Source organism: Lepeophtheirus salmonis, chromosome 14 (genome assembly GCF_016086655.4).
Source record: "Lepeophtheirus salmonis chromosome 14, UVic_Lsal_1.4, whole genome shotgun sequence".
Taxonomy (NCBI): Eukaryota; Metazoa; Arthropoda; class Copepoda; order Siphonostomatoida; family Caligidae; genus Lepeophtheirus; species Lepeophtheirus salmonis.
The window spans coordinates 40,466,122-40,485,598 of NC_052144.2; the positions used below are offsets into that span (position 1 = coordinate 40,466,122).

Below are 19,477 nucleotides of genomic sequence, written 5' to 3' on the forward strand. Positions count from 1 at the left end.
AAAAAAGATAAAGATCCCTTGTGTATTGATAACTATAGACCTATTATACTACTTGATACAACTTACATAATTCTAACGGGTATCTTGAACAGTCGTCTCAAGAAAGTTTTAGTATATATATAGTGGCCACCTCTCAAAAGAGATCATAGCTTTGGAGGCAATAAAAAATAATAGAATAAGAATGGAACTACTAGGTAGGGGTGAAACCTCAGCTGAAAAGATGGTAACCAAACGGTTGGACAGACTAGGTCTCCCGAGAGTTGACTTTGATACAAAAATAATATTTTAAAACCCTTTTACTTCATCAAAGCAAAAATGGCTCTGCTATAGAATTGCTCTCTCATCAATTTATACGAATAAGTCGAATAATGAGGATGAGAGTAGAAATTGCAAATTCTGTAGCGATAAAATAGAAACGTCAGCACATATTTTCTATGAGTGCAATAAGCTGAGTCCTTTGATATGAATGTGTCAAGTAAAATTAAAAGAAAAACTACAGTCTCGACGTCAGAAACTGATTGGGTAGTGGCCACAGATCCGAATCTTCCCAGGGCTTTTAGGGTGGAGGCAATCATCAGTTAAGTACAAGTTATAATATATTATTGCAGATGCAACAAGAAACCCAAAACTGCCAACAAATTTGGAAGGTGTATTAGAGAAATAAATTGATGTTTTAGCTAATTTTTTCGACAATGGTCGTTTATTCAGACTTTTGGGACTAGTATGGAAGAAAAAAAAAAAAAACTGTGATTTTTATCGTCGTTTTTCTTATTACTGTTTTTTCATTAACTCATGCCAGTTATTTGTAAGGAGTGTGTTATATTCAGTTAGAATGTTTATTTGTTTTGTTTCTTATAATTATATATAAAGGTATACCTTTATGTACCTTAAAAAAAAGTTTCTTGGTATGTTAATGGAAGCTTGATGTTTTTGAATTTAGAAATAGGATCGATAGGAGTTATAAGACCTATGATGCCCCTTCCTGGTCCCATCTCCGACCTTAATTCTGAAATATTATAAGATTATTGACCAAATTTGTTTATAGCTATTTTTGCCACATAATAATCGAGAATATTATCGGGCTCCGGGTTTAGGAACCATTCAGCATTATTGCAATAAAAAAAATACAGTATTGTTTGTAGAATTTAAAAAATGGACAAGAGAGTTAACAGGATTTCTATAAATGGATCTAAAACTGTTAATCTTTCAGCCAAAAAAGTTCCTCATGAATGTGAGGTAATGTTTGATATTGCTTCTTCTCCATTTATGATACAATTTTCCGATAGATAAATGTAAATTCAAGAGTAGCAAGCATATATTGATCAGAAAAATAATTTAGGTATTTTAGGACCAATTGATTGTGCTAACACGAAAAATAATTTAGAGTCTGTTAGGACTAGAATAAAAGTAAAATTGAGCATGAAGATAAAGAAAAGAAACGAACAATGGACAAAATTAGATGTCAAGTTCTATTTTTCAATCCTTGCTAGATTTTTTAGACGTGGAAGATCTCCCTATGTCTATAAATTTTAATGACTCTGTAAGACAATTCAAGAAATCTAACCTAACAAGGGTAGTTACCTTATTTTTCAATAATGATCTACAAATTTCGGTTGTCAGATACAGCAGCAACCGCTATATGTAATTGTTTTTCAAGAAGATGTGCAATTAATTGCGCCTTCAAATACCCTTGATTGGCAAAAGGTTAAAGGGGGAAAAAATAAATACCTACAGGAAAATTAATACAAAATCATCAAAAGAGAAATAATTTAAAATAAAATAAATTGGTTTCGGTGGCGAAATTAATATTACCAAAGTGGTTAAAAGTGTTGAATACCAAGAGCAAAGCAATGACAGCTTCTGATCAAAAAATATAATTTACACTGAAAAAAAGGAGCAATAGTCATATTTAAGGATAGACTGACAAAAAATTGTTTTAGTTTTTATTTGCTTTAAATATATACAGAGCTGGGAACTTTAACATTCATGATTTGAAACTAGAAATTAAAATTAACAGTAATAAACTTTCTCTCTCTTTTTTTGAAATTTAAAAAACCGATATTCTCGTATAAAGAAATTCATATTAGTCGTCCTCCCATTAGAGAGCCCCAAATTAAATATATTAATTATTTTTCACCAAGAAGTAGAAAAAAAGAGGATCAAGCTAGATAAATATATTCAAAAAGATCAAGAAAGTTTAAAATCAACAGTTACTCTCCTATGTGATGTTTATAACACCAATGGATCAATTTGGTCCGGCATTGTAAGGAAGCTTGAACTTTCCTTAAGAAAACTACTTCCATGCCTAGTGTGTCAACTGCTGCATATCAAGGAATGTTTCTTTTTTACCCGATTTTTTTTTCGTGAATCCGAAACTATTTTAGTAGAAAATTGGTGATTTTTTTGATTTTTTTTTGAGGATATCTATTTTAATGGTCATTAATCCAAATTATGTAGCAAACCAATTCACATTTGATATTTATTTTTTTAATTCCCTCAGCAAGCCCCCCTCCCCGACACACACACAATATAATCCTGCGGACGCCCCTACATTGAAAGAGGAATTTAAATACAAGGACCAACTATTTATACAGGGTCAATAGGAAAATGCATACACGAAGACTTAGCAAAAATGACAATTGTTCATTTCAAAGCTGTTGGAGGAAAAGTTAAACAGGTGTTGAAGATATTTTGGTAGATTTAAATAAAAACAAACACTATATCTACGACATTGCTTTTAGTATTCTGTCCGAAAACGTTCTTCCTGGTTCCCACTTGCATTTTAAGTCACCAGGAACCTTGGACGAGGACAGATGGCTGACCAAAGCAACTAGAATTTGACAATATCATATATTTGATAAAAAATCTTGCAAACATCTCTTGAAAATGGTAGTTTTTGTAACTAAATTACTACGCTCTAATGTGGTTTGCAATTAAATTTCAACAAAATCGCTTCTATGGTTTGAAGACTTTTTAAGCTTGCAATTTCATTATATAGAGATATTGATCAGGATCTGGTGCCTATGGTACAAAAATTTCTATGCCGAAATTCATTATTTGCTCACTATGAAAACCTATTGCTAGCATCTTTGGTATATGAGGATTTAAAAGTTTTTAAATTTGCATTGAACCGAGCCTTCAATGCAAAAATGTCACATTACTTTTTTTCCTACAACTCACATTATTATTCTTAATGCAAGAAAACGTATGAATTGAATTTAGTATTGAGTAGTTACATGTGGGTATGCTCATGAAAACGGAGTGTAACACTGCGGATTTCTTGAGTTGAGTTATCTTTTATATTACAAAAGCAAAGTTTTTCTTTCTACCAACGCCTAATTACTCCGGGAATCCGAGTACTACCACTAGTATAGAATAAAAAATAACAAATTATCTTTATTTTCTTCTTTTTTATAAGTTATTTTGTCTGTTTTCTAACTAAGTACAGAGATGAACAATTGTGGGCATCAGAATATTGCATTGGCGGTATGATAAAAAAGTTATATCTTAAATAAAAACATACCGTATGAAATATTTTAAATTGTACCAGGCCCAGATTAAGCATTTTGAAATAAGAAAATTATAGTAAATGGTTCTATTAATATGGAAAGCAACGCTTCACATTTATTTTTTGCTTTTTTCAAGAATAATGTGTCTAATATTATTATTGATAACTTGCACTTCCTCAAAAATTTGTTGTTTTAACTTTAGTTAGGAATAAATCCATGGTTACTCATCTAGAAATATTGCTTTAATGGCTTAAGAGATCCAAATGAAAAAAAACACTCATGACTTTAATAGGATATAAAACTTAAATGTACCAGGTTGTATCAAACCCCCACCAATATTTTAAAATTGTTTTTATTTTGTTATGGCGGTATAGCAAAAGTGTTTAAACCTCATAAAAAATAATTTTATTAAAATTGAATCAATTTTGGTTAACATATACTGGGCCCACATCTGTAGTAAAAATGGGAATATTACAAGATTTATGTCCATAAACTAAATAAATTAAACAAAAGTAGGTAGATCACAATAAATATATTTCCCAGTTATACTTTATTGCACAATATATAAGACATCAAATAGTATTATTTGTTTTCGAGGTTTAATAAAGCAATACTTGAATTTTGTTTTTTGATGGCCCAAGGCCAAAATAAACAAATCAAAGACTACTAAATTATAATCTTCACAGCTACTCATTCTTACTCACTATCACCTTAGCTGTCTCTTGTGTAATCCTATCTGTTTCTACTACTTTTAAAACATTCTGAAAATGTTCTTCTAATTTAGCAACACCAGTAAAGTTCGAGCTTAGTTTTACGCCTCTTTTTGGACAGTCATTTATGACGTTAATGGAATTGATCTTTGATTTGAAGACATATAAGACGAAAAAGGTATAAACTCTTTGCCTCTTTTGGTCAGCAAATGAGTCTCTAAGCAGTGCGGTGTGAAATGAGCTAGGAGTCGTATGACAAAAAATCTGCTAGTGTCGTAGACTGTGTTAAGTCAATTGGATGACATGGTTTCCCAAACATGTACCAAAGTGATATGTATGTATGTCTCGTCTGTCATCGAGTTCAAATTTTATTACTATGAGCTCCTCTAATCCATATTATGTTGGTAACTTGATGGAGTCAAATCACTTAAGAAAGCAGGTGGTACCATTTCTGCGGTTAAATACAACAGATGATGAGATAGATCAGATATGGTACCCTTAGACATGGCTGGATTGATTCCCTTATATTGCTGGGATTTCTTCTACAGACACAAATCATTCCAAGGAGTATCTACGACTGTAGCACATATATTCTTCCATTAACTGTAGATAAAACCTATAGAATTGACAAAGACACGTTACTTCTCACTGTGATAGTTGGTACAAATGGTTCCAGGTAACAAAGATTAGATATTGTGTAGTAAAAGAACAATTCTGATTAAAAATAACAATTTCAAACATCCAACGGGCCTTGTGCACTACACCAGGACGCTTGAGGCAAAAAGCCTTGTTGCTGAGGGAATCTAAATACAACACGCAAATTAAGAGAACTCCTTGTAATCATCAAGCTGATGTTGTGTAGATACTTTACACAAACTAAAGTGCTTCATTTCTCCTTTCTTATACCACATTCTTAATTTCATAAATTAACTTAGATCGAAGGGAGCTCACACTTTCAAAAAATGTTTAGAAATAAACATTAAGGCGGATGCTTCTTGTGATTTGGGCGTTTCTATTTTCAGGACTTTGAGTCTCTATGTCAACATCACCTCACTAATCTGATGACGATATGGTGCCCAGAATAATTTATTTGAATTTAAAAATATTTCATACTGTGTGTTATTATTATTGGTACAACATTTTCATTATACCACCAAGGCAATACTTTTAATTGGGGAGATGTGATACACCCTAGTGCACGACGTTTATCGTGTTTAAGAAGCGACTAATTTAACTTTAGGAATATATTAGATAATTCATAAAGTCATATTTTTAAATAGTTCAAGTTTTTTTTATTGAAGACAAAAATACGTTTATTTCAAAAAAATAATTTTTACTGCATAGAGAAACCTGTCCCAACAAAAATGGGGCTCGGATATGAGTTGCAAGTAAATTCATTTCACTAAAAGGATTTCTATTTACAGGTGGCAACTTTTGAGATGCCATATTTTGGTTACCGTGATACTGTTAGTGTTTCTTATAAGAAACTATACCGTTCATTGATCGCTAATAAAATTGAATTTCCAAAATAGGGACGAAAAATTAGAAATTTATGTCAAAACCAGAAGCTTTACTTGAGGAAAAATCGATGGGGGGGGGAAGGGCAAAAACTCCTTATAACGTCCTTAGGGTCATGAAGGCCAAATACCCACAGCATTTATGTTTTCTGGAACTTTTAGTAGCGATAGTCACCTTATGCCGCGTTTCATCTCCACGCAGGGCCTAAAAGTCAAACACAATGAGCTACATCAGTGTTCTACTCACCAAAGTCTTCTTTTTAATCTGCAGCATCATGAAAGACCGACTTTGGATCTAGAAGAAAGACAAAGCACCCTTTCATACCAACATAAGAACATTCGATTTTCTTTTTCTAAAAATGTAATGTAAGTCCAAATCGCGTTTTGGCCTTCTAATTCGTCGAAATTTAACCCTTTACACTTTTTTGCTTGGAGCAATGTTGAATAGTTTTTCAATGATGTTCCCCACCGCATTACAAGTTCCCTAAGAGCTGGGATTAGAAGGGAATTCCAGATTCTACCTCTTGGGACGATCAAAATATAGTGGGGCCTTTCCAGAGACGCCGTGAACGTGTTGTTCGAGCTAACAGCGATTTTATTGATTGAATGTCTAATTTATGTTATAATGATAATTTTCACATAAATTTTAATGAAATCAATTAAGAAATAGAGACACAGCTTCTTTTTTTTTCGGGTTGCAAACGTTTAGATGAGCAACACTAAAGTGTTGTTCATGGGAACTCTACGTAATGAAGTTATAATAAATTATATAGGTGATTTCATAACTTAACTAACATACATTTGAGAATATGTATTTAGTTGTACATATTTTAAGAGGTATTGAGTTGGGAGTCTTTTCCTGATTTACTAGACTACTTGTCAACATATTTGAAAATCACTCCCATGAGGATTTCAATTAAATCCACATCAATATTTAATAAATAAATTACATTTGATAAATACAATGTGAAAAAAAAACATATGTAAAAACAATTGGTTCAGGATTCATGACACTATATGATAGATTAAGTTCATTGAACATTGTAAAGCATATTACTTTCTCTTTGTGTGTACGTTTCCTAATTAAATATTTTTAGAAATTACAAATAACAATCCTATATTCATGAAAATTATATCTTAAATAAAAAAATCCCAAAAAAATATTTCAATCAATTATATTCGCCATTTTATATTTAAAAGTAATAGTAGAAATTTTTTACCCCTGATAGCTAGTCAATTTTTAACTGCATGGCAAAAAAAAATATTTTTGGAATTAAGTTTACTAAGAAACTGTCAAATTAATTGAATATATTAAAAGCAGGTTCTATTAAATTCTATTTTTACAACATATGAATTAAAGTTTTTTTTATATAAAATAAACTATAAATAAATAATATTATACAATTATTATTTTTCACAGGAATAACGCTGATACATTGGATGATTATCAACATTCCTCCTCTAACTATTGTCGACAACAGCCCTATCCACGTCGAAAAAATAAGACTTCCATTGATCCTTCATGTCTGGTATATGTTGAAAAAGAAAAAAGATCCCAGAAGTTTCTTTATTTGATCATCATTTCATATTTTGTTTGTTTATTCCCGTTAAACATTCTTAAGTAAGTCACGTTATGTATAAAATAATTATGTTTTGATAATTCATGGGATGATATTTTGTATAATTCAATGGATATAAGGAATAATATTTTTTTAATTATCATTAAAATAGATACGGTGTCTTTATAATGAATAAATTTTGAATTGGTTTGGCCAAAATAAACATTACCAAAATATCATATTTTTGAATAAATACTTGTTTATGGGAGTCCAAGTCTAATTGGCGCTTGGGATAAGTTGTCACTCTTCAATTTCTAGCAAGATCAAGAGCTACCTACTAGCCCTTGCACCTTGAAAGTGGCGAATACACCCTATCAATGGGGTTACCCCCCATCAGAAAAAAATAGTTAAAAAATAAAATCTGTTGATATAAGTATTAATGAAATACAACATCGTCCGTGCACACAATCTTGAGCTTTAACTTATTTTCTGAATCTATAACATGGAGTAATTTTTCTATGTACATTAATTTTCTTCTAAAACACAAGTATTAACTAAACCTCCTTAAATTTAATAAAAATATATTTATTTGTGGGTAATGTATTAGTTTATGCATTACCTATTTAGAGAAATATTATTGTTTGAAGTCAAAAAGTAGTTTTTGGAATGGAGGAGGAAGATAAATTGGCTAACACAAGTTAGAGACAGCAGAAAAAAAAAATATATCGGAAGAAAAATTTAAAATTTATGATATCATATTCATCGTTTTAATTTTATATCATTAGAAATATGGTTTTAATTAAACTATTGTTTTTTCTTTTAAACTCTTAAATATTATTAAATTTTGCTAAACACTACTATGCCAACTTTCTCTATCAAACATGAAAGTTGACTATAAAAATTGTTAAAATTAAAACTGATATTAAAGCTAGATTAGCAATTGAAATTTGTGCCAAAAGTAATTTTTTTAAGTATATTATTTTGAACTTTACAGAAAAAGCTCTGATCTCAATATTGCATAAATACAAGTTGAGTAAGTCAATAAGTGCATCAACAAGCCTTTCTCTCCTTATATACTGTAGATATTCATAAAAGAATCATTCTGAAATCAAAGCTAATATACCTACCCGGTTTCCCAAAAGTATTTGCACTTTTTGTAACTTAACAAATGATGTTCATGATGGAGATCTATATGAACTTTGACAGGTTTATTGATTATACTACATAATTGTAATTGAACATATTTTAATATATCTTAATCAGTGACATGCAATTTTCTTCAATTATACGCTCCAAGTGGCCCTTTGAAGGCCTTGCACACGTTGATGATGTACTTCTTCCTCATAGATATCCAGAATTTGTTCACTGTGACATTGAGGTCAAAAATATTGTGATAGCGATTTATACAGAATTTGGATTCCACATGTCCCTACATACTGTAATCCAAAGAGTTGAGGTCTGGGCTCTGGGGTGGGGCATGAGTTTTTAAGCCAAAATGACATCCAAATCAGATCTCTTAGAAGCCGTAGAATATCATAGACGACGAATTGAAATTTAAAAAATAATATATTCAATAAATAAGTGGATAATATAAATTATCAATTTTTTGGGAGATTTTTACGTTTTAAGAAATATAAGTCGAAGAAAATATATATAAGAGGTACATCAATATTTTCTTGAAATCAGTATTTAAACAATTATTCTAAAATAAAAAATCGAGGTGAGTGAATAATTTTTCGAAAATATTCATATATTTTTTTTTACATTCCATTGTTTGTTTAATTTATAAAAAAATTCCATAAACTACCCAAAATCATCAAAAATTGTATTTAGGAAAAACTTTAAGGCCGATGAGACAGGGACTAGGGACATATTAAGTTTCCTAAAAAGGATTGTTGAGCTTTTCATATCTTAAAGCAGAGAAAAAATATCGAAACATATCAAAATTTAAAAAAAGTATGTCCCAGTCCCTCATGACTTCTCCATCAGTACAATAGACAAGTTGGCCAACTGGGTGGAAGCACTTACGGAGTTAAGCTTTCCTGTTGCGATCAAATGAGACCCCTTTGCCAGGTTTCAGAATTGGATTATCTTGCAGTCTTGAGTACCATCATTCAGCAGACTCTTTTGGTAGATCAATATATTTAAACAACTCAGTCAAAGCAGACTGACAAAACAGAATTAACTAGTCACAATCTTCCTCAGACGGGTAAAAAATATCAGTAGTAGTTTCCATCACTGAAAGCAGGTGAGCAAAGATCTCTATTGTAAGTTTTTTGGAAAACTCAGTCAATATTGGTACATGTATTTATTCACTATGGGTAACTGGTCAAATGGGTGAATGGATAGTGGATATTTCAAATAATTCTTGTTAATTTTATTGAGAAAAAGCAGTCATCTAAATAATTTCATGGTCATCTCCAAAAAATAAGTACTTCACACTTAAGTTGAGCATTTATTTATTTATTTTTTCCTTTTTTTCTTCTTATTAATAAAAATGGAATGTTTGAGTATAAACAATAGTTTAACAACGTTATGTGGTAGAGAAAATATAGGATGAAGTTTGAATTTAACACTTAAATTAGTTTAAAATTCTTCTTAAATTCCTCGCTAGAAATTTTATCTCTTTTTCTCAAACTTTCAAATTTAATTGGAAAATATTTGTAACATTAATAAAAACGATAAATTTACAAATCAATAACAAACAAAAAAATGAGATAGCAATTGTTAATCAGTGGAAATTTTAATAGTATTATGGATGTTTTCATGCTTGTAGAAGAACTTACCTTTTAACTCCATACATATGTACATCGTACAAAGCAATATTGATATTCTTGCAACTTCTTAAAACCATATAATAAAGCAATATTGTAATATTAAAAGTAAATAGATGCTAGAAAAATAATAGGCTTTTTCTCATGATAAAATTTAAAATATATATATTATTTTCTCATATTTTACCAATTTATATGGTTATAAAATATGTATATACAATTTACAGTAGAGAAAATAAGTCTTTTATCTTTTGTCCCATCAACAAAATATTTGTAGGGCCCTTCCCTAAGGGAAGGAGGTTGTCGCCGAAGATTTCACAGTGAAGTCGTCATTTCCCTTTAGCAGAAAAACACTCCCCAAACTATAAGGTGTTCAACCCCATGCTTGGCGTTGGGGATAGTGTTCTTTGGATAATAATCAGCCTGTTGATTCACAAAACCAATTTTTTTGTTCATATAATGTATCTCAATGTTAAAATAAACCAACCATTTAAATTATAGACTATTATTTTCTCTGTCAGTGGTTAAACTTTCAAAATTGGCAATAGATCCAATATATATATTTCCTACACATTATACATTATGCACTTATTACATATCCTCATTATGTTGTATAGAGTTGCAAATTCGAAGCATTTACTCGCGTATGAATTTTATTTGTAGTTAACAATCTGGAAAGTGTTTTTGTTTTTTTTAACTCTTATAATTATATGTACCTGAAGTCTAAGTATAAAGTACGTATGTGGTTAACATTTATGGGACAATTAGTACAAAAATTAAGAGTTATTCCCAATCTATATCATAACCTACAAGCACATGGAAGTAATTAAAAGATACATAGCATGCAATAGTAACGTCATGGCTTGGATTTTGCTTGGTCTGTTTTGTTGGTTTGATAGCATTTAGGCAAATATAGATATAGAAAAGCTATAAAATATAGTTGGATGGGTGGATGAATGCGGAGGACAGTTTTCTAAAGAACATGACAACACAGACTCCAAGTTGGAATAATTAGTATCGTATACGTTGTACACCATGTGTTACACTATAATTTTAGACTTACCATGAGTGGAACGGATACCTACTCCGGATTTATATAAAGCTCATGATTGTCCTAGTTTATTATAAAACTCAAATAGAAAAAAGATGGAGAGCCTCATAGAATAGTGGACAACACACTTGCAAAAAGTTATGCCTCAGAAATCGGTGTATGTGAGTTCAAATCCCGGTCACTCCTACGTAAGAAAATCATACAAACGATATGTAAATTAGCTTCAATGTATTTCTTAGCTTTCACAATTTAATTGAAGTAACTATAGCGATAGCTTTTCACCTCTAAGGATCACTTTAGCATTTTATAATATCCTGTGGAATCTCACTCCCCTACTTATTATTATAATACAAAATTATTTATGTAATCCATCTATTTCACAAGGGCTCCGAAAAAGAACCGGATGGGGACCACTGATTTAACCAATAAGGGTGGAATATATCCATACTTTGGAGATGGAGGTATATTTTTTTCAATTCCTGCACTGAGGCAGATGTGAATATTACATGTTTTGCCTATAAGAATGCGAATAATCTATCAATCATAACGTAGAAGTGATTAGCATGCATTCCATTCGAATCGTGTTTTTATACTATTCAATTTACTTAAATTACTATAACGGTAACATACTTTTATTAGTATGTGAGTGATGTATCATAAATATTACCAGCCAACCCTTATTCTCTACTCATCTCTATTATGTAAATTTTACAAAGTTAAGAGTCATATTTTTACAATATTCCTCAGAACAATGTTGTAGAACAAATAATTAGCTGTCGATTGCTAAGAAAAACATTTTCCTAGTCGTCAACATGAGCAAACAGTACGAGAAGAGAATTCAGATTGGGATTTCCCAGAAGGCCATCCAGGAGCAGACTGGGGCCTCGAGAAAGACTATTTACAATGTATCCATGTGGTTGAAGGTTGGAGAGGCCCTCAGGCACTCTCTAGGAGCAGCCCGGCAACCCCCGTTTTTTTCAACAACCTGAAGTCAGCCTTAAAAAAAAACGAATTTCCTTCATTGCTGACATGTCCAGGAAGATGAAGATCAGTATTTTCAGGGCTTTAAAAATGGCCTGAGGAAACAGTAAACCTGTGGACTCATTGTGATCTTTCGTGTTGATAAGATCTTTACTGTTGACCCAGTCTTCAACAGGCAGAATGATCGAGTAGTGAGATTTGGAGATATAGCAGAGGAGCACCGATATGCTCCAATACCATACACCCTGCTTCAGTGATGATGTTAGGAATGGTTACATCAAACAGGAAGGCCATGAGTCCCGTTTGATTCCCTTTTAGGATACAGGCCAAAATTCTAGATACCAAAGTTATCCCGTGGATCAAATCCATCATTGGCAATTCTCCCTGGATGTTCGAACATGATGGAGCACTTGCCCACACCGCAAAGAAACCCCAAAAGTGACTCCAGGCCAACATGCACTTCTAGGGAAAGTACTTCTGGCCGCCGCAGGGCCCAGACCACAACCCCCTAACCTATTCCATCTAGGTACACATGGAGTCCGAGGCCTTCAGGAGACGCAAGAAGCACCCGCGTCCTGAAGACCTCTGTCAACCAGGCCTGGTCTCTAAGAGCACCGAGTACATCCAAAGGGTCTATAGCAGCTTCCACCAACGCCTAGAGCTCACCATCTATTCTGAGGTTGGATATATTGGCTAAAACATGTTCTTTGGGTTTCAATTAATAATTAAGAGTTAATAAACTTGTTTCCTAAGTCACCCAGGATCCTGCCATGGACTTAAATACTTTGTGTGTTAAAATGGGTAAATAGTGAATAACAGTTGGCCTTGTATAACATATTTCATCATGTCTACATTATTATATTTAATACCAATAATAAAAAAATCAAGCTTGTTATGGATCGTCTTTATTTAGAAATGTGGATTTTACTAAAGATTTACTAAAATATGAATTACCTGTTTGCTAAATAAAAAATATTTATGAGTTTCTTCCTACGAAAAAGGACATTTGCCAGAAAATAGTATGTGAAGAAAAACGTCTTAAAGCTTTTGAAAACGTGAAAACGCCATAATATAGAACCTCTATCTAAGATCATTAAGACTATACTTAAAAATATTCAACCTTTATTATATTTTTAAACAGAAACTTAGATCAAAAAGTGTTTTCTACTTGATTTACTATATATTTCAATCCTAGGAACAGTCTTTGACTTTTTTTTAAACTGAATAAAAATATAAAATTATTAGAACGTGAGAGGGATGTGTAGATGGTCCCAAATCTATCAAATTTACTAAAGTCATCAACCGATTAAACTACCTAACTAGCAACGTATCAAAAATTCACGTTCATCTCTGGATAACTGCATTAACATATTTATAAAATTGATAACCAGATATTATATTGTTCAACAGAAAAAATTTACACAAGAACGAAAATATGCTGAACTTTGTATAATTTGGACTTCTGATTCCAAGTATGGGATTTGAATTTCTCTAATAAGGCCTGAATCCGGGATCGGTGATATTTTTATGTTCTACCGTCTCCTCACTCTCTCTTCTGTCTATCTATCTATCTCTTATTTTAAATTGCTATTTGTTGAAATAAAATTCAATTCCTTAAGCCAAACAAATAAATAGTAATGAGGAATTATCTTTTTCTGCTGCTTTTTATGTCGATATGATTATTAATTTATTTAAATCTACTAAGCAGTGGCCCCCTTCTCCATTATATAGTCAGATGGAGTTGCACTTTGATAAAAGTAAACATTACATAAGGCGATTCAAATCTCACACACAGGAAAAATCTTTCAGTCAATATTGTTTTCAAATATATAATTTCCGTATCTATGAGAACATGGAATCGAACTCACACACATTGATTTAAGGAGAATAGTTTTTCCTGAAAACGTCGTATACTAGGCAATGGGATCACAGCTTAAGTAATATTTGACTTACTTATTGCCAATTTATAATTTTGAAAATAAAAGACCCAAGTTTAAACATTGTTTTTTCTTTTTATCACTCTAAAATAAAAACAGTTTTTAGTTCAAAATTTTAAATAGATATAAAAAAGTGTCTTATTTGGCTGGTAAATTTGTGCCATTTTAGTAAAATAATGTTGAAAGATATTTTTTTGTTTGCAATACTCATTCAAAGAAAAATAATGTATCTTTATTCAATTCGATAATTTAAAGGAAAAATATAAAAACAATTCTTTTTTTTTTTTTCTTCAATATTTTGCAGATTTTCAAATCAAAACGTTTCCATGAAGGAAAAACTTTGGGCGTTTGAAGGTTATTTTCTTTTTTATACGAATAAAATACAAAATAAAATATCCTTTTAAACCAAATTCCGAACTATTTTCAGTACGGTACAACCCTCCAATATAAGATGGTTAAATATTTTTAACAAGTATATTATAAGGGTACATAATACTCAGAATAGCGCTGGTGATGGATTTTGATCCCTCTTTGGAACCAGTTGTCCACCTGCAAAACCTGTTGGCCAATGTATATTTTTCAAAATAAAATGGCGTCTCTCCTGACAATTTCCTATCATACAATAGTTTGATCGTCCGAATACACTATGAACTTCAAAGAAAGTGCACACGATTGTCAAATTACTTACCGTGAAATTGTATCATAATTAAATCCTTAATAATCAAATTGTTAAATAAATTGTTTCAAATTACCCACAATCATTTTATTGACAATGTAAATGTGAACTCTATTGGAAATTTTATAGATTCCCCGGCCATTTTTTTCAAAATGCCCAATTTTCCACATTCGTCGTAACAAATACATATTCGAATGTAACCAATCTATATTTGGAACACAATCAGAGAAGTAGAAAAATCAACATCTGTCAACAAAGTAAAATATAAATTTTTATATTTGTAATAATGCCGTATAAAAATTGGCATCTTCAAATATAGACACCTGGTTATTTTTATGTTTAATATATGCCATATGTCTAATTAATTGCACCTCTGTACTCACTGATACAAGACCATACTCTCTGAAAGGGGTCATTGTTTGTAAATAAGTGTTAGTTAGTACATTGAACTTATGAGTTCCTAGCCGACGTGAGCTTATCTATAAAAAAATCAAGAATTAAATTTTTGAAGTTTCACCCAGGGGTTAACGAGTTAAAATCGTAAGAACACCTATTCTAAAAGCAAGAAAACTTCCTCTAATAAACACAAATTATTTACTCTTCAAATAATTATCTTGTGTTGAGAAACAAATGAAGAACTAAGGTGTTATACACCATAGAATACTCAACATCTGGATATACAAAAGCCACACAACCTCATCAATAGACCTCTGAAAATGAATGACAAATAATTCACTCCTCAAGAGTAAAAAACATAATATTAAGAGATTTAGAAAATAAAATATGATTTGATGATCGAGGGTGTTCTTTTTCTCGTTGTTTACCTTATCCAAAACCACATTTATTGTTTAAATTTTATATAAAGTACTTTTCACTTTTTTTTTAATATGAAAGAAACTAAACCCCTGTGATATTTAATTCATTTTATGCAGTGATTATATTATATTCACTATTTTATATATACTGTATTTGTGTATGAATCAGGCAGTACTACAAATAGTACACCCGGTGACGTGTTTTTATATACTCATAAAATATTTTCTACTTGCTAAATGGCTCTTAAGTAGAATCAACGTTATCTTTTATATATCTTTTCACGACAATTAGCAATATTTTTGCAAAAGAACAGATGGTTCTCTGAATACTCAAATTGTATCTCAGGCTCACTTAATGAAGTGTCCTAATTCCCTTCATTAAACATCCTTTTAGATTGAAAGAAGCAAGAGTTGATGGTATTATAAATATACATGTGTGCAACTTTGTTTAGTTAAACAAATATTGATGCATAATGGTAAATAAATTTATATATTTTAACCTCATTATTTTTCTATGATATATTGATTTTTTATGGATTGAACAGACATTTCTCGCACTTTTCATTTTTTGCTACTTCAAAGTTTTTCATGATAATATTGTAAAATTTATGGGATAATATCCACAAAAAAAAAAAAAAAAAAAAATGGCGTAATGTACAGGACATTGAAAATATTTTTAGGTAAGATGTAGGTTATGACATAATAACTAAGTCAAAAGATTTACAAAAAAGGTGTTGATGACATACTTAATATTGAACGCATGATAGTTTTCCACAACTATATTATTCTGAAGCTTAATATAAGCTTCATCTTCCACCCAATCTACTCTTATTTTTGTTAATTACACAATTTATATCTAATTTTTGTTTGAGTTCTAATAAATTTGAAATATCAATTTCTCTCAAAAACTTTAGCACCCTTAATTATATCTCATAACTTTTTCATTTAGGCCTCACCTCAGCCATTCATGTAATACTAGTCCTTTGTATAATTCCCACTTCTGTTTTTCATGCTAAAGAGGCTATATAATTTTTTCTTAAGATGCATATTTTTCGTTTTTCATTTGTCCCTCTAGTCTATAGATTTATAGATACAAGATTTATAGAGATTTCAAGATATCTTTCTAGAAATTTTCGTTGTAAATAAGTGATTAATGGTCAACAAAGATTTTTAAAGCATTATTTTGTGATCCTTGATTTACGAGTATGTTAGACAAAAGTTAAATCTCTTCCGTCAAGCTTCATTGCTTGGAGAAGAGCAACCCAGATATTTTGAGGCCTTAAAGGTCATAAATATTAACAAAACCTTCATTAAATACACTATGGACATGTACAGAAAGATAAATAGTGCCTAAGATCGTCCTCAAAGTGGTTGACCACGAACAACACGGACTACTAAGAACATCAAAATTATTCGAGAGAGGATTCGGGGAAATCCAAAGAGAAGCCTCCGTAAAATGGCCCTGGTGCTATACATAGGCCACACAAGAAAAAAATTAACTTTTGAAAAAGGAATTGAAGATGTTCCCTTCCCGTCATCTGGAGAGTCTGAACCAAAGAAAAGAGAGTCAACCGGAGCAAGAAAATCCTCAGTCTGTTAAAGTTGGGTATGGCTCCCAACATTAATTCTAGTGATAAGAAAGTTTTGTTTGCATAGGCTAAATGAAACACTCAAAATAATTAGACTAGGGATATAAAAAGATCTGATACGTCCTTGTAGAATCTATCAGAAGCAAGATCTTTTATCCTCCATCCAGTTCAGACAGATTTGAACCGAAAGGAGGCCGGAGTCTAGTCCATCAAGAAACCTATTATGAACATATGTAAAGATAGAAATTTACTACATAATATTCTTCTTTGTTGGTGTCTCAGACAAAAGTATTTCCGTTGTTTAAGAAGTAATTCAATAATATTTGAATAAATATATAAAAAACATATTGAATGAATACTTTTTTCATTAAATTGCTCTTTTTTTGTTATATGTATATAATTATTACTTTTTTTATCACATAATAACTAATTTGCTTAAAATAATGCAACAATGTCCTTAAATTATGTTTTTTTTTACATATATGTGTATTACCTAAGAATAAGTTTGCATTTTTACCTTACAAAGTATTTTTATAAGTACATCCCTAAATACATTTTTATCAAATATTTTTTCGGATTCTTTCTAATGCATAATATGTTTATAAAGATAGAATAATTACTAATTTGATGAAGGAGGAATTATCATCAATCTCAACAACTAAGGATAGAAAGGCTCTAGCAACTTTTTTTCTCTGACTGACACTAAAGGACGCAAATACCATAACATAAACGTTAAAAATCCAAAAAAAAAAGTCAAAATATTAAACATATTGAACAAATCAAGCAAAGGATGCATAAATATTATTCATAATATATATAGTGGTCTAAGCTGTTTATCTTTTCTCTGTTAAAATACTAAAATGGTAGTTTGACTACACAACTATTTTTTTGTTTCTTTTATAAATCAACACTTTAATAACTGATATGGGATAAAATTAATTATAGTCGGTGAATCTATTTGTATGGAGGTACAATATCCTCAGGAAAGTAATATTCAAAATCAATTACAAGCAATTCGATAATTAAGTAGATTATTCTCAATTCACTCAGTTTTAAAATGCAATGGTATTCAGATTTTCCAATGGAAGTATATTGTAACTAAGAAGTCTTTTATATTTTTCCTTAACAGTTCCAAATAACTAAAATAATAGATGAAAATAATATTATATATAGATTTTTAAAAAGAAAACAAAAATTAACTTGTTCACTTTGACAATTTGAAGAGTATTCGCAGATGAGCTATTAGATGAAGAAAAGAATCTAGCTAGGACAAAAGAAGATATTTCTTCCATTTGATCATCAATTATAGTCCGAATACAAGAAGGACTTAATCACTCATCATAACTCATCATTGTTACTCTCACATAGTTGAAATTCCTGCCTATATCATTGTTAGATACGGAGTGGTCTTTGAATTTATTTCCTTCATCTCATAGCTTTTGCAGCTAAACGCCATGATAGCTAAGTTGTTTTCCTCTCATATATTCTTCAAGTTGTGAGGGTGACCACGCTAATTTCCCAGGTTTTTTTAGCCTACTGCCATTTAATATTATATGAATCTCTGGAGATGCATATATCATTCTCTGCGGGTATGTAAAAATAATTGATACCCAAAATAATAATGGTAACCCTGACAATTTGAAGAATATTTAATTCCTTGTTGGACTCGAAGTAAATTTGAGGATCGACAGCTCCTTGCAGCTGATCTAATAAACGGCATGACAGCTAATCTGCTCTCCTTCTAAACAGTGTTAAAAATCTTCAAAAGAGCGGTTTTCCACTTAAAATTTATTTAACTTTGGGCTTTAATTGTTATGAAGATGGAAAACCATTTTACTTCCCCGGTATACAAATAAGCTGATCCAGGTAATGAAAAAACAGATTTATTTTTTTTGAAATTTTGAAGGTTTTTCAAAAATTGGACCAATAATAAGGTCGATAATTATTTGTTACAGGTAAATGAATATATAAATTACTTAAAAATCTGGGAAAACAACTTTATAAAGAACGATTTTATAAAATAATATTAGACTCATCGTTCATATATATACTAATAAATATTTATAATGCGCCACTCATTTTGATATCTTTCTTTGATCAGTAGTACCATCTTTCTAATCAAAGTATTTTCGGTTATAGCTTTGGGGGAGAGTATCCCTCTTTTCTGTAATAAAATTAATTGGCAACACAAATAATATTTCGCCCGCGATTATGCTTGCTTTCTTACGAAAATTATTTCCATATTTTAATTTTTCTTTGACAGTTTTATTTATTACGTCTTAAAAGTATATTTGCTCCGTAATGACAGGAGTAAATTATATGAAATTTAATTTATTTGAAATGCAGATATTGTTTCTTC

General features: G+C 30.7%; 1 protein-coding gene across 1 annotated transcript in view; it reads left to right on the forward strand.

The window, feature by feature from the left end:
• The window catches only part of LOC121129864 (uncharacterized), a 279,636-nt gene that overhangs the window by 255,114 nt on the left and 5,045 nt on the right, over positions 1–19,477 (forward strand). Inside the window, exon 6 of the mRNA XM_040725575.2 lies at positions 7,157–7,357. Coding sequence (XP_040581509.2) covers positions 7,157–7,357 — 201 coding nt within the window. The remainder of the gene's footprint in view (positions 1–7,156; positions 7,358–19,477) is intronic.